Source organism: Falco punctatus (assembly GCF_963210335.1).
Source record: "Falco punctatus genome assembly, chromosome: 2".
Lineage (NCBI taxonomy): Eukaryota > Metazoa > Chordata > Aves > Falconiformes > Falconidae > Falco > Falco punctatus.
The window spans coordinates 27,748,582-27,767,309 of record NC_137581.1 but is presented as its reverse complement, the minus strand read 5'-3'; the positions used below and the strand labels follow the sequence as shown (position 1 = coordinate 27,767,309).

The 18,728-nt window shown below is 39.8% G+C and overlaps 1 protein-coding gene across 1 annotated transcript in view; it reads left to right on the top strand.

Moving 5' to 3' along the window:
* Window positions 1-18,728, top strand: part of TRPC4 (transient receptor potential cation channel subfamily C member 4) — a 165,088-nt gene that overhangs the window by 140,007 nt on the left and 6,353 nt on the right. Inside the window, exons 6-10 of the mRNA XM_080377165.1 lie at window positions 4,391-4,704; window positions 6,529-6,724; window positions 8,427-8,621; window positions 16,549-16,590; window positions 18,398-18,487. Coding sequence (XP_080233291.1) covers window positions 4,391-4,704; window positions 6,529-6,724; window positions 8,427-8,621; window positions 16,549-16,590; window positions 18,398-18,487 — 837 coding nt within the window. The remainder of the gene's footprint in view (window positions 1-4,390; window positions 4,705-6,528; window positions 6,725-8,426; window positions 8,622-16,548; window positions 16,591-18,397; window positions 18,488-18,728) is intronic.

The window sequence follows — 18,728 nt, the reverse complement described above, 5'->3', positions numbered from 1 at the left end:
TAGTCAAATCAGTTTTGTTGTCAGAACCCTCTGCTGCCTTCTTTCAGCTATTATGTTTCACAGATAATTTCCAGAATTGCTTCTCTGGCCTTCACTTTTCTCACTATTTTTAAGCCAAGTATTTCCAGTCTCTTAAATCACATCTCTTCAAAACTGAAATAACAGCCATCAATTTCTACTTACAATCATGACTTTTTTTTGCATTGTATCTAAACATGCAGCAAGCACTTGGGCCCCAGAAAGGCACAGTCAGTTAAGCTGAAATACCGTGTGCCTTTGATTTCCCTTTTATAAATAAGGGGTCATTTATCTTTTCTGACTGTTTTAATGCACCAGTTTTGTGTCTCAGTCCAGAACATCATAGATAAATTCCTTTCTTCTCACCTTTCTCCTTAACCTCATCTCTTCTAGAAAAGGTGACATTGTATACATCTTGTCAGACTACAACTATAAGATAGCCTCTTCCCTACTCCAGTAATCAATGAGAAGAAACAGAGAAAGTTAAAGAGCAACACATCTGACCTGTTTGGGATATCTGCTTCCCTAATATACTAGAAATGCCCATTTTTCTTTGTGGACTGTGAGAGAAGGGGACAGAGCACAGATGTGGCTGTCCACACCTGGCTGGTTTAACTTTATTCTTGCTCTTTTAGTATATCATATGCTATCCTTATTCAGCGTCCTCTAGTTCCATGTTTTCCTCTCCTGCTTGTTTAACTTCCTTGGAATCTGCCACTACTTGGTTCATCTAAAATATATCTGCAGTTGGATACTTTTGATTCTCTAACAAAAACTCAATCTATTCCTGGTTTCAAATATCTTCTTTAAATTTTTTCATGTATATTTTTCCCTTATTCCCCCAACACACCTTGTGTATTTTTCTGTAATCTGAGCATCTAGTGCACTGTTCAGCGTCTAGTCTTTGCTTGTACTGACAATTGTCCCTAGTTATTTAACAGGTGCAAGTTTTTACATACCAAGGTTTTACAGTTCCATCAGAATTCAGTCAAATCCTGTGTCATATTATTCAAAGAAAGGCATTATAGAAAACATGCTGAGTTCTCGTCTCTCTTTTCTCAATAAAAATTGAAAATTCTGCTTTATTTTCTTCTTGCTTTTATCTCTTAGCTGATGTCTCTAGTAACTCAGTTCTGTTTTCTACTGCCTGTTACTTCATCACCGATCTTGAATCAGTCAGAACTGGACTGAAGGGTAGTAGTGGATGAGGCAGAATAGCATCTATCTTGGAGCTACAATGTCAAATGCAATAAGACTTGATTTTACAGCATGATCATTAGGGAGAGGATAGTCTAATGAAAAGAGTACTGAGCTATGACTCCAGCAGGTCTGGATTCAGGTCCCTACTCTAAACAGCAATTATCAGTGGTGGTTGAAATGTAAGGCTGAATAATTCTTAACTCTGCAGCGGACTACTGTTCTCCAGTTTTGCAGTTCTCATCCCCAAATCCACAAGACTGTCAGATGCTATTGCTGCTTGTACATAAGTAAATAAAACTGTGCCAGGGATGGCAGTCAGGCACTGGGACTGTCTGACTTACACTACCAGTCAGTTAGAGCAGCGGTAGGATGGTGGGGTCCTGTGCCAACTAGCACTGTCCAAGACAATACTCAGTTCCCATCTGCAATTTGAATCATAGAATGATTTGGGTTGGAAGGGACCTTTAATTCTCATCTAGTCCACCCCCCCTGCAACGAGAAAGGACATCTCCAACTAGATCAGGTTGCTCGGAGCCCTGTCCAACCTGACCTTAAGTGTTTCCAGGGATGGGGCATCTACCACCTCTCTGGGCAACCTGTGCTAGTTTTTCACCACCTTCATCATAAAAAAAATTCTTCCTTATAGCTAGTCTAAATCAACTCTCTTTTACTTTAGAACCATCACACCCTGTCCTATTGCAGCAAGCTCTATTCGAAAGTCTATCCTCATCTTTCTTATAAGCCCCCTTTAGGTACTGAAAGGCTGTAATAAAGCCTCCTCAGAGCCTTCTCTTCTTCAAGCTGAAGAACTTCAACCCTCTCAGCCTTTCTTCACAGGAGAAGTCTTCCATCTCTCTGATGATTTTTGTGGCCCTCAGGTCCATGTCTTTCCTGTGCTGAGGACTCCAAAGCCGAATGCAGTACTCCAGGTGGGGTCTCACTGGAGTGGAGGCGCAGAATCACATCCTTGGGCCTGCTGGCCATGCTTCTTTTGATGCAGCCCAGGATACAGTTGGCCTTCTGGGCTACAAGTGCACATTGCCAGGTCATGTCCAGGTTTTGATCCACCAACATCCCCAAGTCCTCCTCAGCAAGACTTCTGTCAATCCCTTCACACCCCAACCTGTACTGATATTGGGGATTGCCCTGACCCAGGTTCTTGGCCTTGTTGAACCTCATGAAGGTCACATGGACACACTTCTCAAGGTTGTCCAGGTCCCTCTGTATGGCATCTCATTCCTCAGATGTGTCAACCACACCACTCAGCTCAGTGCCATCTACAAACTTGCTAAAGGTAAACTTGATCCCACTGTCTATGTCATTGATGAAGATATTAAACAGTACTGGCCCCAATGTAGACCCCTGAGGTGTTGCAGCACACACAAACAAACTAGTAGGCTGTAACAAGGCCTTTACCATCAGTCAGAGTCTACTGTCTATCTGCATCTCCTTCCTCCAGAGGCCCCATCACACTGCTCCTCACTCCTCCCTCTCTCTTTTCTCCTCAACAATCCTTAGGGCTATTTAACTACTTAGTGGGAACGAGCTACAGCTGCACATTGTCCATGTCAATCAACCCACTGCCTCCACAGCAAGGCCACAGCTGTATACCATCAATGCCAATCATCCCACTGCCTTCATTCCTCTACACTGAGGGACACCGCTTGTCACTGATCTTCATCCAGACATTGAGCTGGGGACCACTACTCTGGATTCAACCATCCAGCCAATTCCATTTGTGGGGGGCCATGTCACAGGCCTTACAGAAGTCCAGATAGATGACATCCATAGCTCTTCCCTGTTCCACTGGTGTAGTCACTCTATCATAGAAGGCCACTACGTTGGGTCACACAGGAATTGCTCTTGGTGGAACCATATTGGTTGTCTGAAATCACCTCCTTGTCTTCCATGTGCCTTAGAATAGCTTCTAGGAGGATCTGTTCCACGAGCTTCCCAGGCACAGAGGCGAGACTGACAGGTCGGCAGTTCCCAGGGTCCTCCCTTCTACCCTTTTTACAAATGGGTGCAGCGTTTCCCTTTTTCCACTCACTGGGGACTTCACCTGACTGCCATGACTTTTCAATTAGCATGGAGACTGGCTTGGCAACTACATCAGCCATTTCCCTCACAACTCTGGGAATGGCTCATTGGGTCCCATAGGCTCGTGTCAGTTCAGATTCCTCAGGTGGTCTCAAACCACTCTGACAGCAGTCATCTTTTGGGCATGAGAGTCATGTGGAAATGTTGTGGTGCCTAGCTATGGTGTTTCATCTGGCCCCAGCGACACAGAAGAGCCCCTTTCCTGGCTATTGAGGGTGTAATCAGCAGCTCTGAAGGATGCATCTGGGTGTCCCACAGTAGGTAAATACAGACTGCACCACAGTCCCTCTTTGAAATCTGCTTCATATTATATTACCCCATCATTTTAGAGTGCCTCATAGCATACATTCTGTCCTCTAATAAATTCTGTAAAACAGATAAATGAGACCAAAGAAATAGTAATGAGTCTGCCACGGTAGTTAAACCTTAGTTCAAAGTAACATCTTTCATCTTCAAGGAATTTTTTGGTAGAGCTGAAACAGTGGAGAGTCACAGTTCCATGGATCAGACTTTAATAATGAGACACACAAGCAGTTTGCCATGGTTCATTTATAAACAGTTTTTTCATCATTGGTCCTATGTTAATGATTAAGTAATATACTTATTCCTTAATTAAATGTTTTCTTCCAACTTGCCAAAGTTCTTGTGTGTTTCTGTCCATCATTGTCATATCCACACTGTTCTCCAAAGAAATAACTTACCTGATTTTACAGATGAAAGTTTCTATAATTCTAAGAACCCAGGTGTTCAAAACTGTTCCTTTTCCTCTGTCAGAATTGTTAGACTTGCTTTTGCTACTGTGAAAATTAAAGGCAAATAAAAAAAAAAAAACAGGTGAAAAACTGGAAAGTGTAGACCATTCTGCAGATAAAAATGAAGGACAAGTACATGGGTGTTGGTCATTTTTTGTTTTCCTAAAATAAGAAGCTCTTTTGAAGACATGTTGCTTTCTGAAAGGTATTTAGTTTCATTGTATTATCAGAAAATTAATTGAACAGCTTATAAAGAAACTGACATACTTGTTTGTGCATAAAGATAGAGAAGTAATTTCTTCCCTTCTGCTTGTTTTCAGTATAGTGGGTTAGTTCCACGGGAGAGCTGGGACATGTGGCATCCAACCCTGGTGGCTGAGGCCCTGTTTGCAATTGCAAACATCTTTAGCTCCCTACGCTTGATCTCATTATTCACTGCAAATTCTCACCTGGGACCTCTGCAGATATCTCTAGGAAGAATGTTGCTGGATATTTTGAAGTTTCTCTTCATATACTGCCTTGTGCTGCTAGCTTTTGCAAATGGATTGAACCAGCTGTACTTCTACTATGAGACAAACGAACCCGGCAACTGCAAAGGAATACGATGTGAAAAGCAGAATAATGCATTTTCAACGTAAGTGGCTGATCTATTTCTATCTTCCCCTTCTGCCCACAGTATTTTAATCACTTAGATGTTGTTTACAGGGGAAAGACTGTCTATTTTCTATTGGTATTATGGTGGTGTCCTGACAGACACATCTAAAGTTATCCTAATAACAAAAAACCAACCCCCCCCACCATTACATCACTCTGTAATAATGTTCAACCCATGCCACAGTGAAGTCTGTACAATTCAAGATAAGTCAAAAGATCAAAAGATAAAGAGGAGGGGGAGATAGTACGACATTAGAAAGTACATATTTAGAATTAAGGGGAAAAAGGTCACCAGATCAGAGCTCGCTTATGCAGGCAGCTGTTGCTCTGCATTTCTTCCATGTCTACTTGTGAGCATTAAGTTTGATGTTCTAAAGCATGAAGAATCCTTTTAAATGTGATAGCTGAGGCAGGAAAAAACATTCAGTCCAAGCTTCTACTGACCCTGAGTCTACTTTACACAATCAAAGAATATATTCTAATTTCTGTTTTAAAGTTGGTTTTTTTTCTTTCACTTAAAAATCAGTTTTACTTCACTCTGTTCTGTAGTTCCTCTATCGTACCAAAACACTACCAAAGGAATACTAATTCTTTCATCTTTCAACTTGCATTCTGAACCAAACGTCTACTATAAATACCTGTTCCATATTACCTTCTATGAATCGTATCTAGGCTGTTTTTAAAACACATTTATTACCAATGGCTTCCTTCTTAACGTAAATAAACAACACCTTTTATATCATCTTAATCAAGTAACTTTGCTCAGACACAGCATATTTATCTTGCATATTAATGGCATCTTATGCAGGTCTAAACTTTGTGTGATCTGAACAGAAAAGCATAGAGAAATTTTTCTGAGTGGAACATTGAGGGAAGCGATGTTATTCATCTACTAGTACTAGTGCCAGAAGATGGTGTCAAGGCAAACTGTGGTGCCTTGTGAGTTTGTTCTGCAACTGTGAGCAGGGGAGAATAGTAGTTGTTCAATTTTTGCTCAGACAAGTGTAAACCATGCAAGAGACTCCAGACCCTTTACCACTCGTATACACTCTATTACCGAAGCAGGGATTCAGGATCTAGAATTTCCATAAGTACAAACACACTGCCCTCCCAGGTATCTCTGCAGGACAGCACTGTACTGGATTCTGTGTCACAGTTATGTTTCACAGATGATGCTGCATGGTAGGAAAGGGTCTGAAGGGTTAAGTTTGGTCCAGTTCTGAACAACAGGCCCCAGAGTGCAGGACTGCCCATAGTGGTACAAGTCCCCACAGTTCAGCAGCTTCCCTGCTCCAGGTGCAGGGGGGACAGCACTGGTGGCCCACTCATCTTGTCTGGGTAACCTGTTTCTGGTGTCAGGGTGAAGGAGTAGGAGAGAGGCCATGGAGGAAACTCACTGCAATTATTGTCAAGAAACTCTTCGGTTGAAACACCATCACTGAGTTACATTTGGATCCTTATTCTACCTTCTACAGTCAAGACAAAGGGTCAAAATACTTCAAAGGCAGGTGTCTGAAATAAATTCTCTAAAACTATATTTATGCCGCAGAAGTTTAAACAAAACCGGCCTTTTATTCTCAGGCTTATTTATAGATTCAGTATTCTATATCTAGAGCCTCAGATCTGAAACATTAAGCCACTGTTTCCCTAGAAATATATTCCATATTTGTTGCCTATATTGTGGTAAGTATCATTCATCTCAATCAAGTCAAGCGCTTTTGTGTGTTTGGGGAAAAAAAACAACAATCTGAAAAGTACATGTATTGTTATTATACAGCTATTCCCTTTGGGTTCTGTCTTTCAGATTATTTGAAACGCTGCAATCATTATTCTGGTCTATATTTGGACTCATCAATCTCTATGTGACCAATGTGAAAGCAAGGCATGAATTTACTGAATTTGTTGGGGCCACCATGTTTGGTACCTATAATGTAATATCTCTGGTTGTTCTGCTCAACATGCTAATAGCCATGATGAATAATTCTTACCAACTCATTGCTGTAAGTTGTTGCTTATCCTTAAATAATTTATTATACATACGTTCTGTCTGTTCCTATATCCCATTTTTCTGGCAGTAAATATTTTTTACAGACAGGATATTGGGACAAATTCAGTGATTCGTTCTAATTTTTTTGCACTTTTCTGGAAGGACCCAGAAACCAGGCCCAGCTGTACTGGGCAAAGGGGAATTTCCCCACAGCTTTGAATGAGGACTCTGTTGCAGAAGCCAGCTTGTGGGTTGGGAAGGGTGTCCTGAAGCTGCTGGCAAGTGGTATGGGCCACGGTCCTTCCCAAGCTGCACTGTTCCAGGACCTCTTCTGAGAAAGAGACTCTGCCAAAGATTGTTCTGCCTCTGCTTTATTTTTAATAATTATAATTATTAACCTTCAAAAGGCTGTTACTTTTAGATTTTTGTGTAGTGTGAATATACAGTTAATAGAAATTGGATGCCCATATTTCATGGACAATTTTGGACTCATTAGCAGTTCCAACAAAAGGTTATGGCTTCTCATTCAGCAGTGTAGTGTTTTCTCCTTTAATGAAAACTGTCTTTATCCTTATAAGAGCTATTGGGTTATTTTTATTTCTCATCTGTCTATTAAGGAGGCTAATGAAAATAAACACTGATTCATCATATGATAATTCAAATATGATCATGCAGAAAGCAAACAAACCAAAGAAAGCGTCACAGCCTTAAGACTTTAAAATGTACCTTTTTTCTAATCTAGAAGTTACAAGTTTTCCCACAAAAGAAATACTGACTACATGACAACGCTAGCTGGCCAAGTCTAGCACACAAATATCACAACATACTAGCATTCATCAAAAATACTGCAGGTAGAATACTTTTCCTACTACAACTTCTAAATAACTGGTTCGATTACTGTATATCTGACTGAATATTAAAGGCTAGGGCTAGACCTGTAGTTTAAATTCTTGGCTACTATATTTGTTGTCCAAATCTAATATTAGTGATTTAAACTTCTTGTTCAGCTGCTAGGATTTAGCAATCTTTCCATGGACTTTAGTTTTGATTTTTTTCCCCAAAACTTTTCAAATTTATACAATATTATATAGAATCCCCCAAAAAAATAAATAAAAAACCCCCAATCAACCAAACAAAATAGCCCACACAAAACCCACTACAACCTATTCCAAATATATAATACTGAAGTAGTAGGAAAAACAAGGTACTTGACTCAACAATTTTAAGTAGCCTCATGATTTGTTGGATAAACTGTCTGTGAATTTTTGGGGATGGCAATTACTAAGAGAGTGCATGAGACTTACAGACTTGTTGAAGCTGCGACAGAGCGGAGTAATTAATGTGATCTGTGTGGAATAATGATGAGCTGCTATTATAACAAAACAACTCTTCCAGAACTGTAGCATTTTTCTGCTTGTAATTATCCTTTGTTGTTTGAGATACTTTTAATTATTTAAAAACCTGTAGCAAGGAAAGAAAGGTTGAAAGTAGATATATACGGTACGTATCTAACATCTCTTTACTAAGTAAAGCAGCTTTGCTTTGGTTTGTTTTGTTACATACAGACCTGTCAAAAGAAGATGCCAGTATTTTAACAAGAAAATTCATTAGTATTTCAAGCTTGTTCTAGTTTTAGGTTTTCAGATTTTTGTAGAGTTTTGTTTCATCTTCTTAATTACAGCAACATCTGTGCTGATGTTGTTTCTTGTGTGCAGGATCATGCAGACATTGAGTGGAAGTTTGCTCGAACAAAACTTTGGATGAGTTACTTTGAAGAAGGAGGAACTCTGCCCACTCCTTTTAATGTCATACCAAGCCCAAAATCTCTGTGGTATCTGATCAGATGGTTATGGAGACACCTTTGCAAGAAAAAAATTAGAAGAAAGCCTGAGAGCTTTGGAACAATAGGGGTAAGTCCTGTGTTTTGCTCTGCCTGTAGTCCTCCACTTCACTAAATAGATGAATCTCAGCCTTACAGAGCATCTGAAGTGGCAAATAATGTGCACATGAATTAGAGAATAATTCTAGCAGTGTTTATTTTTTACATTCCTGTCAATGTATTTGACTGAAGAGAAGGCATTATTGTACTCCTGTGCAGTGAAAATATACACTGTGACTGTGCTTCATCTACTAATAATGCAAGAAAGATTAAAAGCATTACAAATACAAAAGATCAAATGTGTATACTTGTCTACCAGTCCCAGAGGTGTGGTTGATGATCTCTAGCTCAAGTGTCACAATGACATATCATGAACCACAGGCTTATGTATAAAGCATTCATCATGAGATATTCTGTCTGTCTCTCTCTCTACATGTAATGAAACGGGTTTACCCTAAAAGCATTCTTACCAAAAGCTGTTCCCATTAAAGAAAACCTGTTGAAAGGTAACAGCATTTACTTGGAATTGCTTGCAAGTCATTTCAGAATCACATTGGTACCCTGTTCTAACAGTGTTGATTAGCAGAGAAATTTCTAGGAAAAAAGAGGGGATAAGACACCCAAGGGGAGCAAGAATAGTCCTGCACTTGGCTTCAGCAGATGGCTGTGTAATATCTCGGCCATAGACTTTCTCTGGTAGCTGCAGCGGGTAAAGCAGATTTGAATTTGTCCCACCTAGCTTTATCCAGTTGACATACCTGTCAGCAGCAGTTTTTCTGCATTGTCAGAGCAAATATCTGGGCAACAAGCTAACTCACCAACAACGAAATCTTTCTAGTTATGATTTATGCATTTCTCATAGTGAGCAAAGCAGTACCTCAGTAACTAGACTGCAATTAGCCAACTCCAACATAAAGAAAACTATTGAGGGTTACATGTGTATAATGGCGCTTTCCCTATACCTTAGGGATTTGGTGAATATAAATGTTTTCAAGTCTTTTAGGAACTCAGGTAGCAAAGCATTAAGTGAGAGGGTGGGAGTGTCGTGGGGAAGGGGAAGAGGAAAGCCTTATAGTTCTCATGCTGTTGACCCTGGTAGCAAAACTTCCATTCATTTCAAAGAAGCCAGGGGATATGATACAATTCTTTGCTGATTCATTATTCTATCAACCTTTTCTTTGTATTTCTCCCCAGTTTCTTGGGAAGCGAGTAGTAAGGATAGGCTTTTCCTACATTTTCTCCTGCCGTATCCTGGCATTTGGTTTAATCACCAGATATACTTGGAGGAACAAGTTCACATGGGTGTACAGATATATGATAAAGAGGACGAGTGACATATAAAACTAATACACAGTTCCTAAGCTGACGAGTGGATTTTGTCCTCTTTGTGGAAAGCTTCTAATCAGGCTTATTGCAGTATTCTGATCTTGTTGGACAGTATCTATATTGTGAAAGCAAAATATGCTTCACTTAACTGTCATACTTGTAGACAGGAAAGAAACAGACAGAAAAGAAAGCTTATAAGCATAACAATGGCATAGAAACAAATCAGTAATACAAAGAAGGAAGAAACACTGAAAAAAACCCCATTGGAATTAATATTAGAAAAGAAGTGAAGAGAGACAGTGATTTAGATAGAAATAAAAACAAAAGACATGAACTAGCATGAATGGTGAAGAAGTTCAAGACTCAAACATCCCTGTGTAACCTAGCAAGGGAAAGAAGAAAATGCAGAGACCAACAGAAGGAAAAACTGAGATTTTGTTAGAAAGAGAAAATCAAGAGAGTGACGTATGTGTGTGGGGAGGAGAGTAGGCAATGCTTCATGGCATTTGTTAAACATTTGGTAGGGATGATTAGCTAGTGTAAACTGATAGAGTGATATTAAAATTAATGGTGTGATGCCAATGTAGAGCTGAGGATCTAGGGCTGGTTAACACAATAGCCCTGTTTGACTGAATCAGATCCAGAATACCCTTATACATTCCAGAAAATATTCTGGACAATATTTTCTATCAGACTTCCCATCCACGGTAAGGGATTTTTTTTCTTTTTCTTCTTCTTTTTTTTGTTTTTTCTTTCAAACTGCATCTCTGGGACTAAACTCATTCTTGGCTCTGTGGAATAATAAAGGAAGAGACAGGGTGCTCTCAGCCCTATGCTGAATGGCATGATGAGGAAACTGGTTCAGAAAGATCACCCCCCAGGTCCTGTGGCTACATCTTGATGAGGTACATAAATACCACCATCTAGAAATGAGCATCTTGGGTTTTGGAAAACTGGTGCAGCAAAGGGTCAAAGGGCAGGGAGTCTCTCTCACTGAGCTGGTTAGGAATATTTCCAAATAGATTTTTTTTTTTTTTTTAATGGAAGAAATACAAAAACCTTTTTCAAGACTCTTCAGCTTCAGGATGGAATTTCTGTTTGGAAAGAGAAGAAGCAGGTACCAAGTAAAGAAAATAGCTTGGGCTAAGGGAGACCCAGGTTCATTTCTATTATCCAGTGGATATTTAATTATTTACCCCAAGCAGAACAGCTCTGACAGGAGAGATTTCCATCTCAAAATCATTAAGACCCTGGGGGGGGAAAGGTACTCTCTTGGGACAACATAAGAGAAGTAGCTGAACCTGACTTCCTTACGATTTGAGTGTGAACCACTAATTACAGAACTATTTGGCAGCGGAGGACACAGGTGAATGAGAGATGTAGGATGGTTTTGGTTAATTTCTGTAGAGTAAATTAAAAAAAAAAAAAAAAAAAAGAGTTTGATGAGAGACACTGGAAATCCAAAACAACTGTGAGACAATAGTGCCATATCCATTGCTAATTTCCACTGCAGAGTAGGTACTTAGCTGCAAGTGCAGCTGGAACCCCTGTGAGGGATCCATCCAGCAGCTATCATGGCAACAAGACTTCCAGCTGCCTGGAAAAAATGAGTGGCTGTGGCTGACCAGGCATATTCAGTCCACACATCTGGGCATCTCATAAAGCTACAAAGTTCTTCAGCTAGTTCCTCAGCTATAACAGCAGCCCCATTAGGGCTATCTGAATTTGGAACATTGTGCAATTTCCAGGCCCAGTAATGCACCCAAGCTCCAACATGGAGTAAGGTGTGGGTATGCACTATGTGCTCTAGTTTCCACATTGGTAAAACCTGTCCATACCCAATCACACATCAGAGTGTGAGAGCCTCTATTTGCTCTGGTAGATGTAAACCAGACACTGTTAACTGGATTTTCCTGAAGAGGTTACGTGGTTGGAGAACCAATGGGCACACCATGGCGATGTCACAGTTTGTTCTGGGGGAGTGTGCTGCTTTCTGGTTTTGAAAGACTTATTCACATTACCCACAGCTCAGCCTTGGCTTCCCAGAACTTTTTCAACTGTCCCAGCCAATTACATCACAAATTAAATTTAGAACCTCTGTGCCCTGTCAATCAAAGGGAAATGAAGAGTTTTCTTTGCCTTTTGTTTGGGGATCTTAGAAGACAGCTCTCTGATTCCAGCTCACTGGAATCTCCCCTGTAATAACTTTGGCCTCAGAGCTACAGCAAAGATAAGCTTTGGGGAGACCTACTTCTTTCCATTGAGTCCTGCATTATAAACTCTCATAATTCCCTGTGACCAGTACTGGGGAAAAAACACTGTAAAACTCAGTTTCAGGCTCATTTTCTGACATTGGCTATATGGATGTATGGATGCCGTGTTGTCTGTAAGGCAGAACTCGGATTTCAAAACATTTTGTTCTGAAACCTCTAAATGCTATCTTTCATGTTAGGAAGCTCTAATCAGTGGTGACGTACTATGGTGTTTTCCAGTAGAAAAAGCAATAGTGTGCATCCAAAGGCTGTGTCAGTGCTGGAGGATGCAGAACAGACGATAGACAGAATGGAGCTGACTTGTTAAAGCCAGCATTTTTCAAGGATCAGGGATGATATCTGCATAAGAAACCTTAGTACCAAAAAGCCAGGAATCATAAGCTAAGAATGAATCAAGGATGTTTTAAACATGTCACCACCAATCCACTGTAAAAATATAAATAGTGTACACTTGAAAGTTCACTGTATGCAGGCAGAACTTGTAAAGCAAGGGTCAGGGTCAGGGTAGTTTACATCAGACATGCTGGTGAAAGGATTTATCTGGCTCATATAAAGAAGAAAAATGTCAGTAGAAAGAAGTGTGGCATGGGTACTTGGGAGGACCATCTACAGTGCTTCTTATAACAAAGCTACTATGGGAAAGAACAGTGTCTGCAGGGAAGTGAGGTGCCTCTGCAGACAGCTGATTAATTCACTTCTTGGAAGTCAGTTCTGTGGTTCCGCTATCCTTTGTTGTAGTGGGACAGCTGAAGCAGTGGGTGGTGGAATCAAGGAGCAATTTTTCAAGGGACAGGTTTTTAATCCAAAGCAACGTGCTGCCCAGCCGTGCTGGTGGCAGCTTCTCTCACCACAGCTACAGCTGAAGGAAGGGCGTGATGCTTGCATGTGATCTGCTAGTAGTTCAGCTCTACTATTAATCAGACAGAAACCTTCTACCTTTCAGATTTCAGCACATTTTTATTTTCTGTCATTTTGACAGATCCCAGGTATGCAGCATGCTCGTTAACTATTATCACAAAGTATCTCCTACACTTAAAACCCTGAAATAACAGCGTGTGCTGCTCTTTATATATATATATATATATATATGTATAGCAGTTCTGTTAATTTTGTCAGCTCACTTTTGCAAAAGCCAGATTAGTGGTGTAATTCTGTTGATTAATCTGAAGTTTGTTTTAAAACGACTCCTGTGAGCCACCTGAAATCCATTGCTATTTCAAAAAAGAAGGGATGTAAGAAAAGAAACCCCAATTGTACTAATTTCCTAAAATTACATTCTACTTTGTGTCTGAACAGTCACCAAGAAGTGTTTTACTTGTAATTTTAAGTATTTCAGAGAAGAAAATGGAAAGGATTGTCAAGGATATCTTCAGTAATTTTTTTTGTGTGTGTGTGCATCTGATTTTTAGATAAACAGTTAACTCTTTTCTAGACATTCAGATTTTTATGCCATTTTTCCAAGCAACGTGAATGATAATTATTACCATTTGCAAAGCAAGCCTCCCTTCGCCTTCTCCTATTCTTTGCTCTCCAAGTGGAAAATGATGCAACTCCTAAGTCAGTATAAGTCTTTTGTATTTTCTCTGTAGTGTGTGTTATTGAAAGTTGAGCAAGGAAATAAACTTTTAATCTGGAATGGAAAACACTAATCTGAAGTGTTTGTTGTATAGCCAGGGACCATCTCATGGGGAAACCTCTTTGTCAACACACATGAGGTCTTACCCTTTTTATGGGATGCGTTTATTCAAGATGAGGAGTATATCCCATGACTTCAAACAATCTTTACATTTTCTGGACCTTTATCACTAAGCAGTTTGGGGTCAAATGCAGACATTAAATTTGAATTCCTGCTTTATAAAATATATAATTTGATAAAACATTTCAAAAGGAACTCTCAAATTTTTGACTGCTAAAGAGATTTTTCTTCCAAGCAATGCAAATTACTAGGCATGGCATAAGCAGAAAAACCAAAGTAATTATCACTGCTAGCAGAAGTACTATTAAAGCTTCCTAAAGGGTATTAGTGCCCCCTTTGGAAAACAATAAAAGTATCCCTTTCCAATTTCATGATCTCATACAATGTTGTCATCAGATGAGCGTTTCTTCCCCTGTTGCTAATTTTAGTCAGATTTTACTTTTATCCCTTTGTCAGCCATAGCATTCAACACTTGTTCGTGCACGTAACACTGTGGTTACTTGAAACAAATTTTGAACAAGCACAAATTAGGTTGAACAGGTAAAGAAAAACAGGCTGGCTGAGAACTAAATAAGGATGATATGCGTGTTAATGTGATTTTATTTATAGTGAATAACTTGATTTTCAGTTGTATTTAAGCAAAAAAAACCATTCTGCTTTCAGAAGGAATCAAAATGCAATTATGAACTGGAGACTAAATCTGAACAGGAGATAGAGAACTTCTGGGGGCAATAACTTTGATAGGTTATGTGTACACATAATTCCCGGTGCAGTATGTATGTTTCTGCCTTTAATTAAATGCATTCTCTTTCAGCTTCTCAGTGGTATGGATTGAAAATAGTTAAGTGCAGTAGAACTGTTCTGGACACATTACTACACAAAGAAACGTATATTCATCCCAGATTGCACTTGTTGACATTGCATTGGAAAAGCCACAGCCTCCATTTCTGGGAGTTTCAGAATCGGTTGCAAAAAACCCCACCAGCCATTTCTTGTTATGAGTACAGAATTAAACCTAGGCATTTATTTTGTGTTTCACTGTAAAATAAAGCAGACAGCAACAGCAGAAAGTATTCTGCTAGACAAGAACCAGCATTTATTTTATTTATAGGTGTTATTTGCTTTAGCTGTACTGAATTGCATTTCAATTACCTCTTTAAGTGTTTTTCCCTTTACCTGTGAGTCAGATCTGTTGTTGAGAGCTCTTTTAGCCACGGGCTCCCCCAGTGCTCTCTCAGCGGGAATGAAACATCTCCATCGTGCGGTCAGTTGTGAAAAATCAGATTTTTTTATTTTTCCTTTTTTCCTAAAAAACGGCTAAAGACGGTGGTGGGAGGGTATTAGCCTTCCCAGGCCCTCCACCCTTAAACACCAGGAATTTCCATCTTCCCTTTGGATGAGGCATAGCTACAGAAACACGATCTGGAGAAATCCTGAAGATAAGATGCTTATGTATAAAGCCCTACCCCACAGTGGCTGTTCAGAGTGACTAGGAATGAGTGACTTTCCCCTTTCTGTTATTTTTTACCCAGCCCAACCACACAGCTACTGCATCCCTCAAGTTAATTACAAACAAGAAATCAACCCTAAAGTGTAAACCGATTCCAAGTACAGGGAAATCGATAATCATAAATTGCCAATCAGTTTCAAGTAAAAGATGACAGAATACCCTACTGTACCTGCCTCATTACGCAACGGAGGTCAATTTTAACAAGTCCCTTGGATGTGCTTTTATGCTGTTTTAAGATGCTGTAAGTGTTCTGTTTTGTATAAATGCAATCAGTGGTCAGACACCTTTTCTCGACAGCAGCAGACATAAGAACCCAAGTTAAACTGTTAAGTATTTCTGTTTCTTCCACCAGTCAGGGATACTTAAGGTAGAGAATAGGGAGATGTAACTCAGTATGCTATTGAGGACAACAGTAATCTGAGGACTAAGTCAGGTCTTTTTTCCCCCCATCATCTTCTGGAGAGCCCTTAGACTGGCAGTATGAGCTAATGCAACACTTGCTTAAAGCCTGTACCATGCTTTTGTCCTACCACATTTCTTTTTGCTGTTCTTCAGTTACTAGCCTTCTTACTCTCTCTCCTTATCAACGCCAAACTCTGTATTGCAAGCTAAGTTTCTTTATTCCATATGCCTCTCTGTGGCCAAGTGTTTCTAACAGAAACGTAAGAAGGAAATTTTCTCTTCAGTATGGTTTTATAGCACAGGTTTTGGTTAGCTCTGTTTTAAACGAGACATAAGGAGCCATAGCAAGTGTCTTGCTTACACCATACTTATGCCAAGCTTTTCTCAGTTCAGTAAAATACGGTTCAGCCTGTGCAAGTGAGTGACATCATCCATTCACCTTCTTTTTTAGATCAGTGACTTTGAGGTTCTGCAAGCAGAGACCTGACTGCACCATTACAGCCATGCCAATGCTGCAATAGCAGCACATTGACGAAAATCTAGAAAATCCATTTTGCCTTTGCAGTAACAGCATTCTCCCTTCTATAAAGTTAATGACAGTCTTTGCTCCAACAGTGCCATTTTTCAAGGGACTTTGAACCATCTCTTTCAGCTTGCTAGATACCACATATTGCACAGACCTGCTGTTTTGCCGTGCTGTATTTTACTACCAGACAGGGATGCATTATTTTTGTTCTTTTCTTTTTTTCAGAGGAGAGCAGCTGACAATCTCAGAAGACATCACCAATACCAGGTACAGGCCCGTGTTTATTTTTTGGGTAATTATTTTTCTATACCTCTAAAAGGTCTTCATGAGGGGAAAAAAAAAAAGGATTTAATGAGAAAGCAGAAAAAAAAAATGGAACACACACACAAAATACATACTTATTTCATTATCAGCAAGTGAGCGTAGTATTTTTGGTGTTCAAAAAACAGCATTTGAGAAGTAGAGTTGTCTGCTTTTGGGGTACAAAAGGGTATTTCCAACAGCAATAATATACTAACCAGTATTTTACCCACTGTATACATGGATTGCCTATAAAAAGGCAAACACATAGCCCCAGCTCCCTGCTGGGATTCATCAGGATCATATGTGCAGCACTGACATGCTCAATCAGAACCTGCTCTCCATACCTCCAGCTCTGGTCTCCCAATGAGAACTTCCCATCCCTTAACAACTCCTCTGTCCAGATCCCCTGTAAGCTGTTCTTCTCCATCTATCCTGTGTCAGCCTCTGATTTTTTGAGATTATTCTAGCACAAGGAATAATTTTCAGATCTATTTTGAATTTTTGTTGTGTTAAAAGGGCTGCTACTTAAACAAGATGGGTGTACACTTGTAGGTTTGGTAATTAATGGATTCCATATTGGAAATGACTAGGTAAACTAGGACTTTTCCAACTAGAAAAGGAGACAGCTGTGGGAAGTACAACAGGGATCTATAAAATCATGGAGAAGGTGAACACAGAGCAGCTGTTTACCATCTATCCACAAACTGAATAAGATACACGTACTACACTGCATTAATAAGGCTGTAGGCAGCACTTTGAAGGAAGTGATTATTCTCCTCCAGCCCACACTTGTAAGACTGTATCTGGAGCAGCGTGTCCTGTTTTGGGCCCCCCACTACAAGGAAGATGTTAACAACCTGGAAGGAACCCAGAAAAGGGCCACCAAGATGGTTAGAGGGCTGATATAAAATTAGAAGCTCAGATTTCAGCTTGGAGTAGGTTAAGGGGGATCTAATTGCTGTCTTCAATAACAAACATAGTGTGTGGTTAATAAGAAGGAGCCAGATTTTTCTTGGAGGTGCACAGCAAAAGAACAGGAGTCAATGGACACAATTTGCAGGAAGGGAAATTCTGTTAGGAAAATTGTCATCACAGTGAGGGTAGTAAAGAATTGGAAGAAGTTGCTCAGAGAGGCTGCAGCATCTTCACCCTTGGAGATATTCAGCACTGGACTGCACATGGCCCTGAGCATGTGTCCAGGCATCTCTTCCAAACTAAATAATTTTAGAATTCTTAGAAGTAGAAGATAACAATGGAAACTATAAGAGAGCAGGTTAAAAATAAAACCCCAATGGACTCTTATTCCAGCTATACTGTGGAATTTGTTGGCAGAGGATTTGTGGATGCTGAAAGTTTACAGAGTTCCAAAACACATAGGAAAACCTGTCACAGCCCATTAAACCTAGAGCTATCATTTCTGATTCAGAAAGTCTTTGAATCTCACATCACGGGAGGCTTGGGAGAGTGTAGCTGGAAATAACATTAGACAACTGCACTAGACTTAAGCCCCTCATGAGGCATCAGCAGCTGCTCACTGTCAGACTGCATGTTACTGGCATGAGACATACCTTTGGTCAGACCCAATACAGCCCTTCTCAGGACAGTAAATATCAGCACTTCCCATTGAAAAGCAAAACAAATTTTCAACCAGACCTAAAGTTTGTATATTTTTTGTCATGTACCTGAAGCACAAAGAAGTCCAAGCAGGCCCGGTGAATGTAGGTTTAGTAACTAATACCAAGAAAGCTAACACAATATTTTATATCTTTAGGAAGTTATGAGAAATCTGGTTAAGAGATATGTTGCAGCAATGATAAGAGATGCCAAAACTGAGGAAGGACTGACAGAGGAAAATTTTAAGGTATGCATTTATTTATATGTTTATAGGTGGTTTAGTAAGATATTATAAGACTGTGAAGTATATTTCTTACACTCCTCAGTTGTTCAGGTAGCATATAACTTCATTCCTAGAGTAGTGTCTGTGTCCTGATGGACCACACACAGATAATACTGTACATGGATGCCAGCAAGTTGTCTCCTTGCTTTAGCCGGAGCAATAATCAGTTTTATCAGCTAATTTGAATTGTGCCCATGTGAGAGGG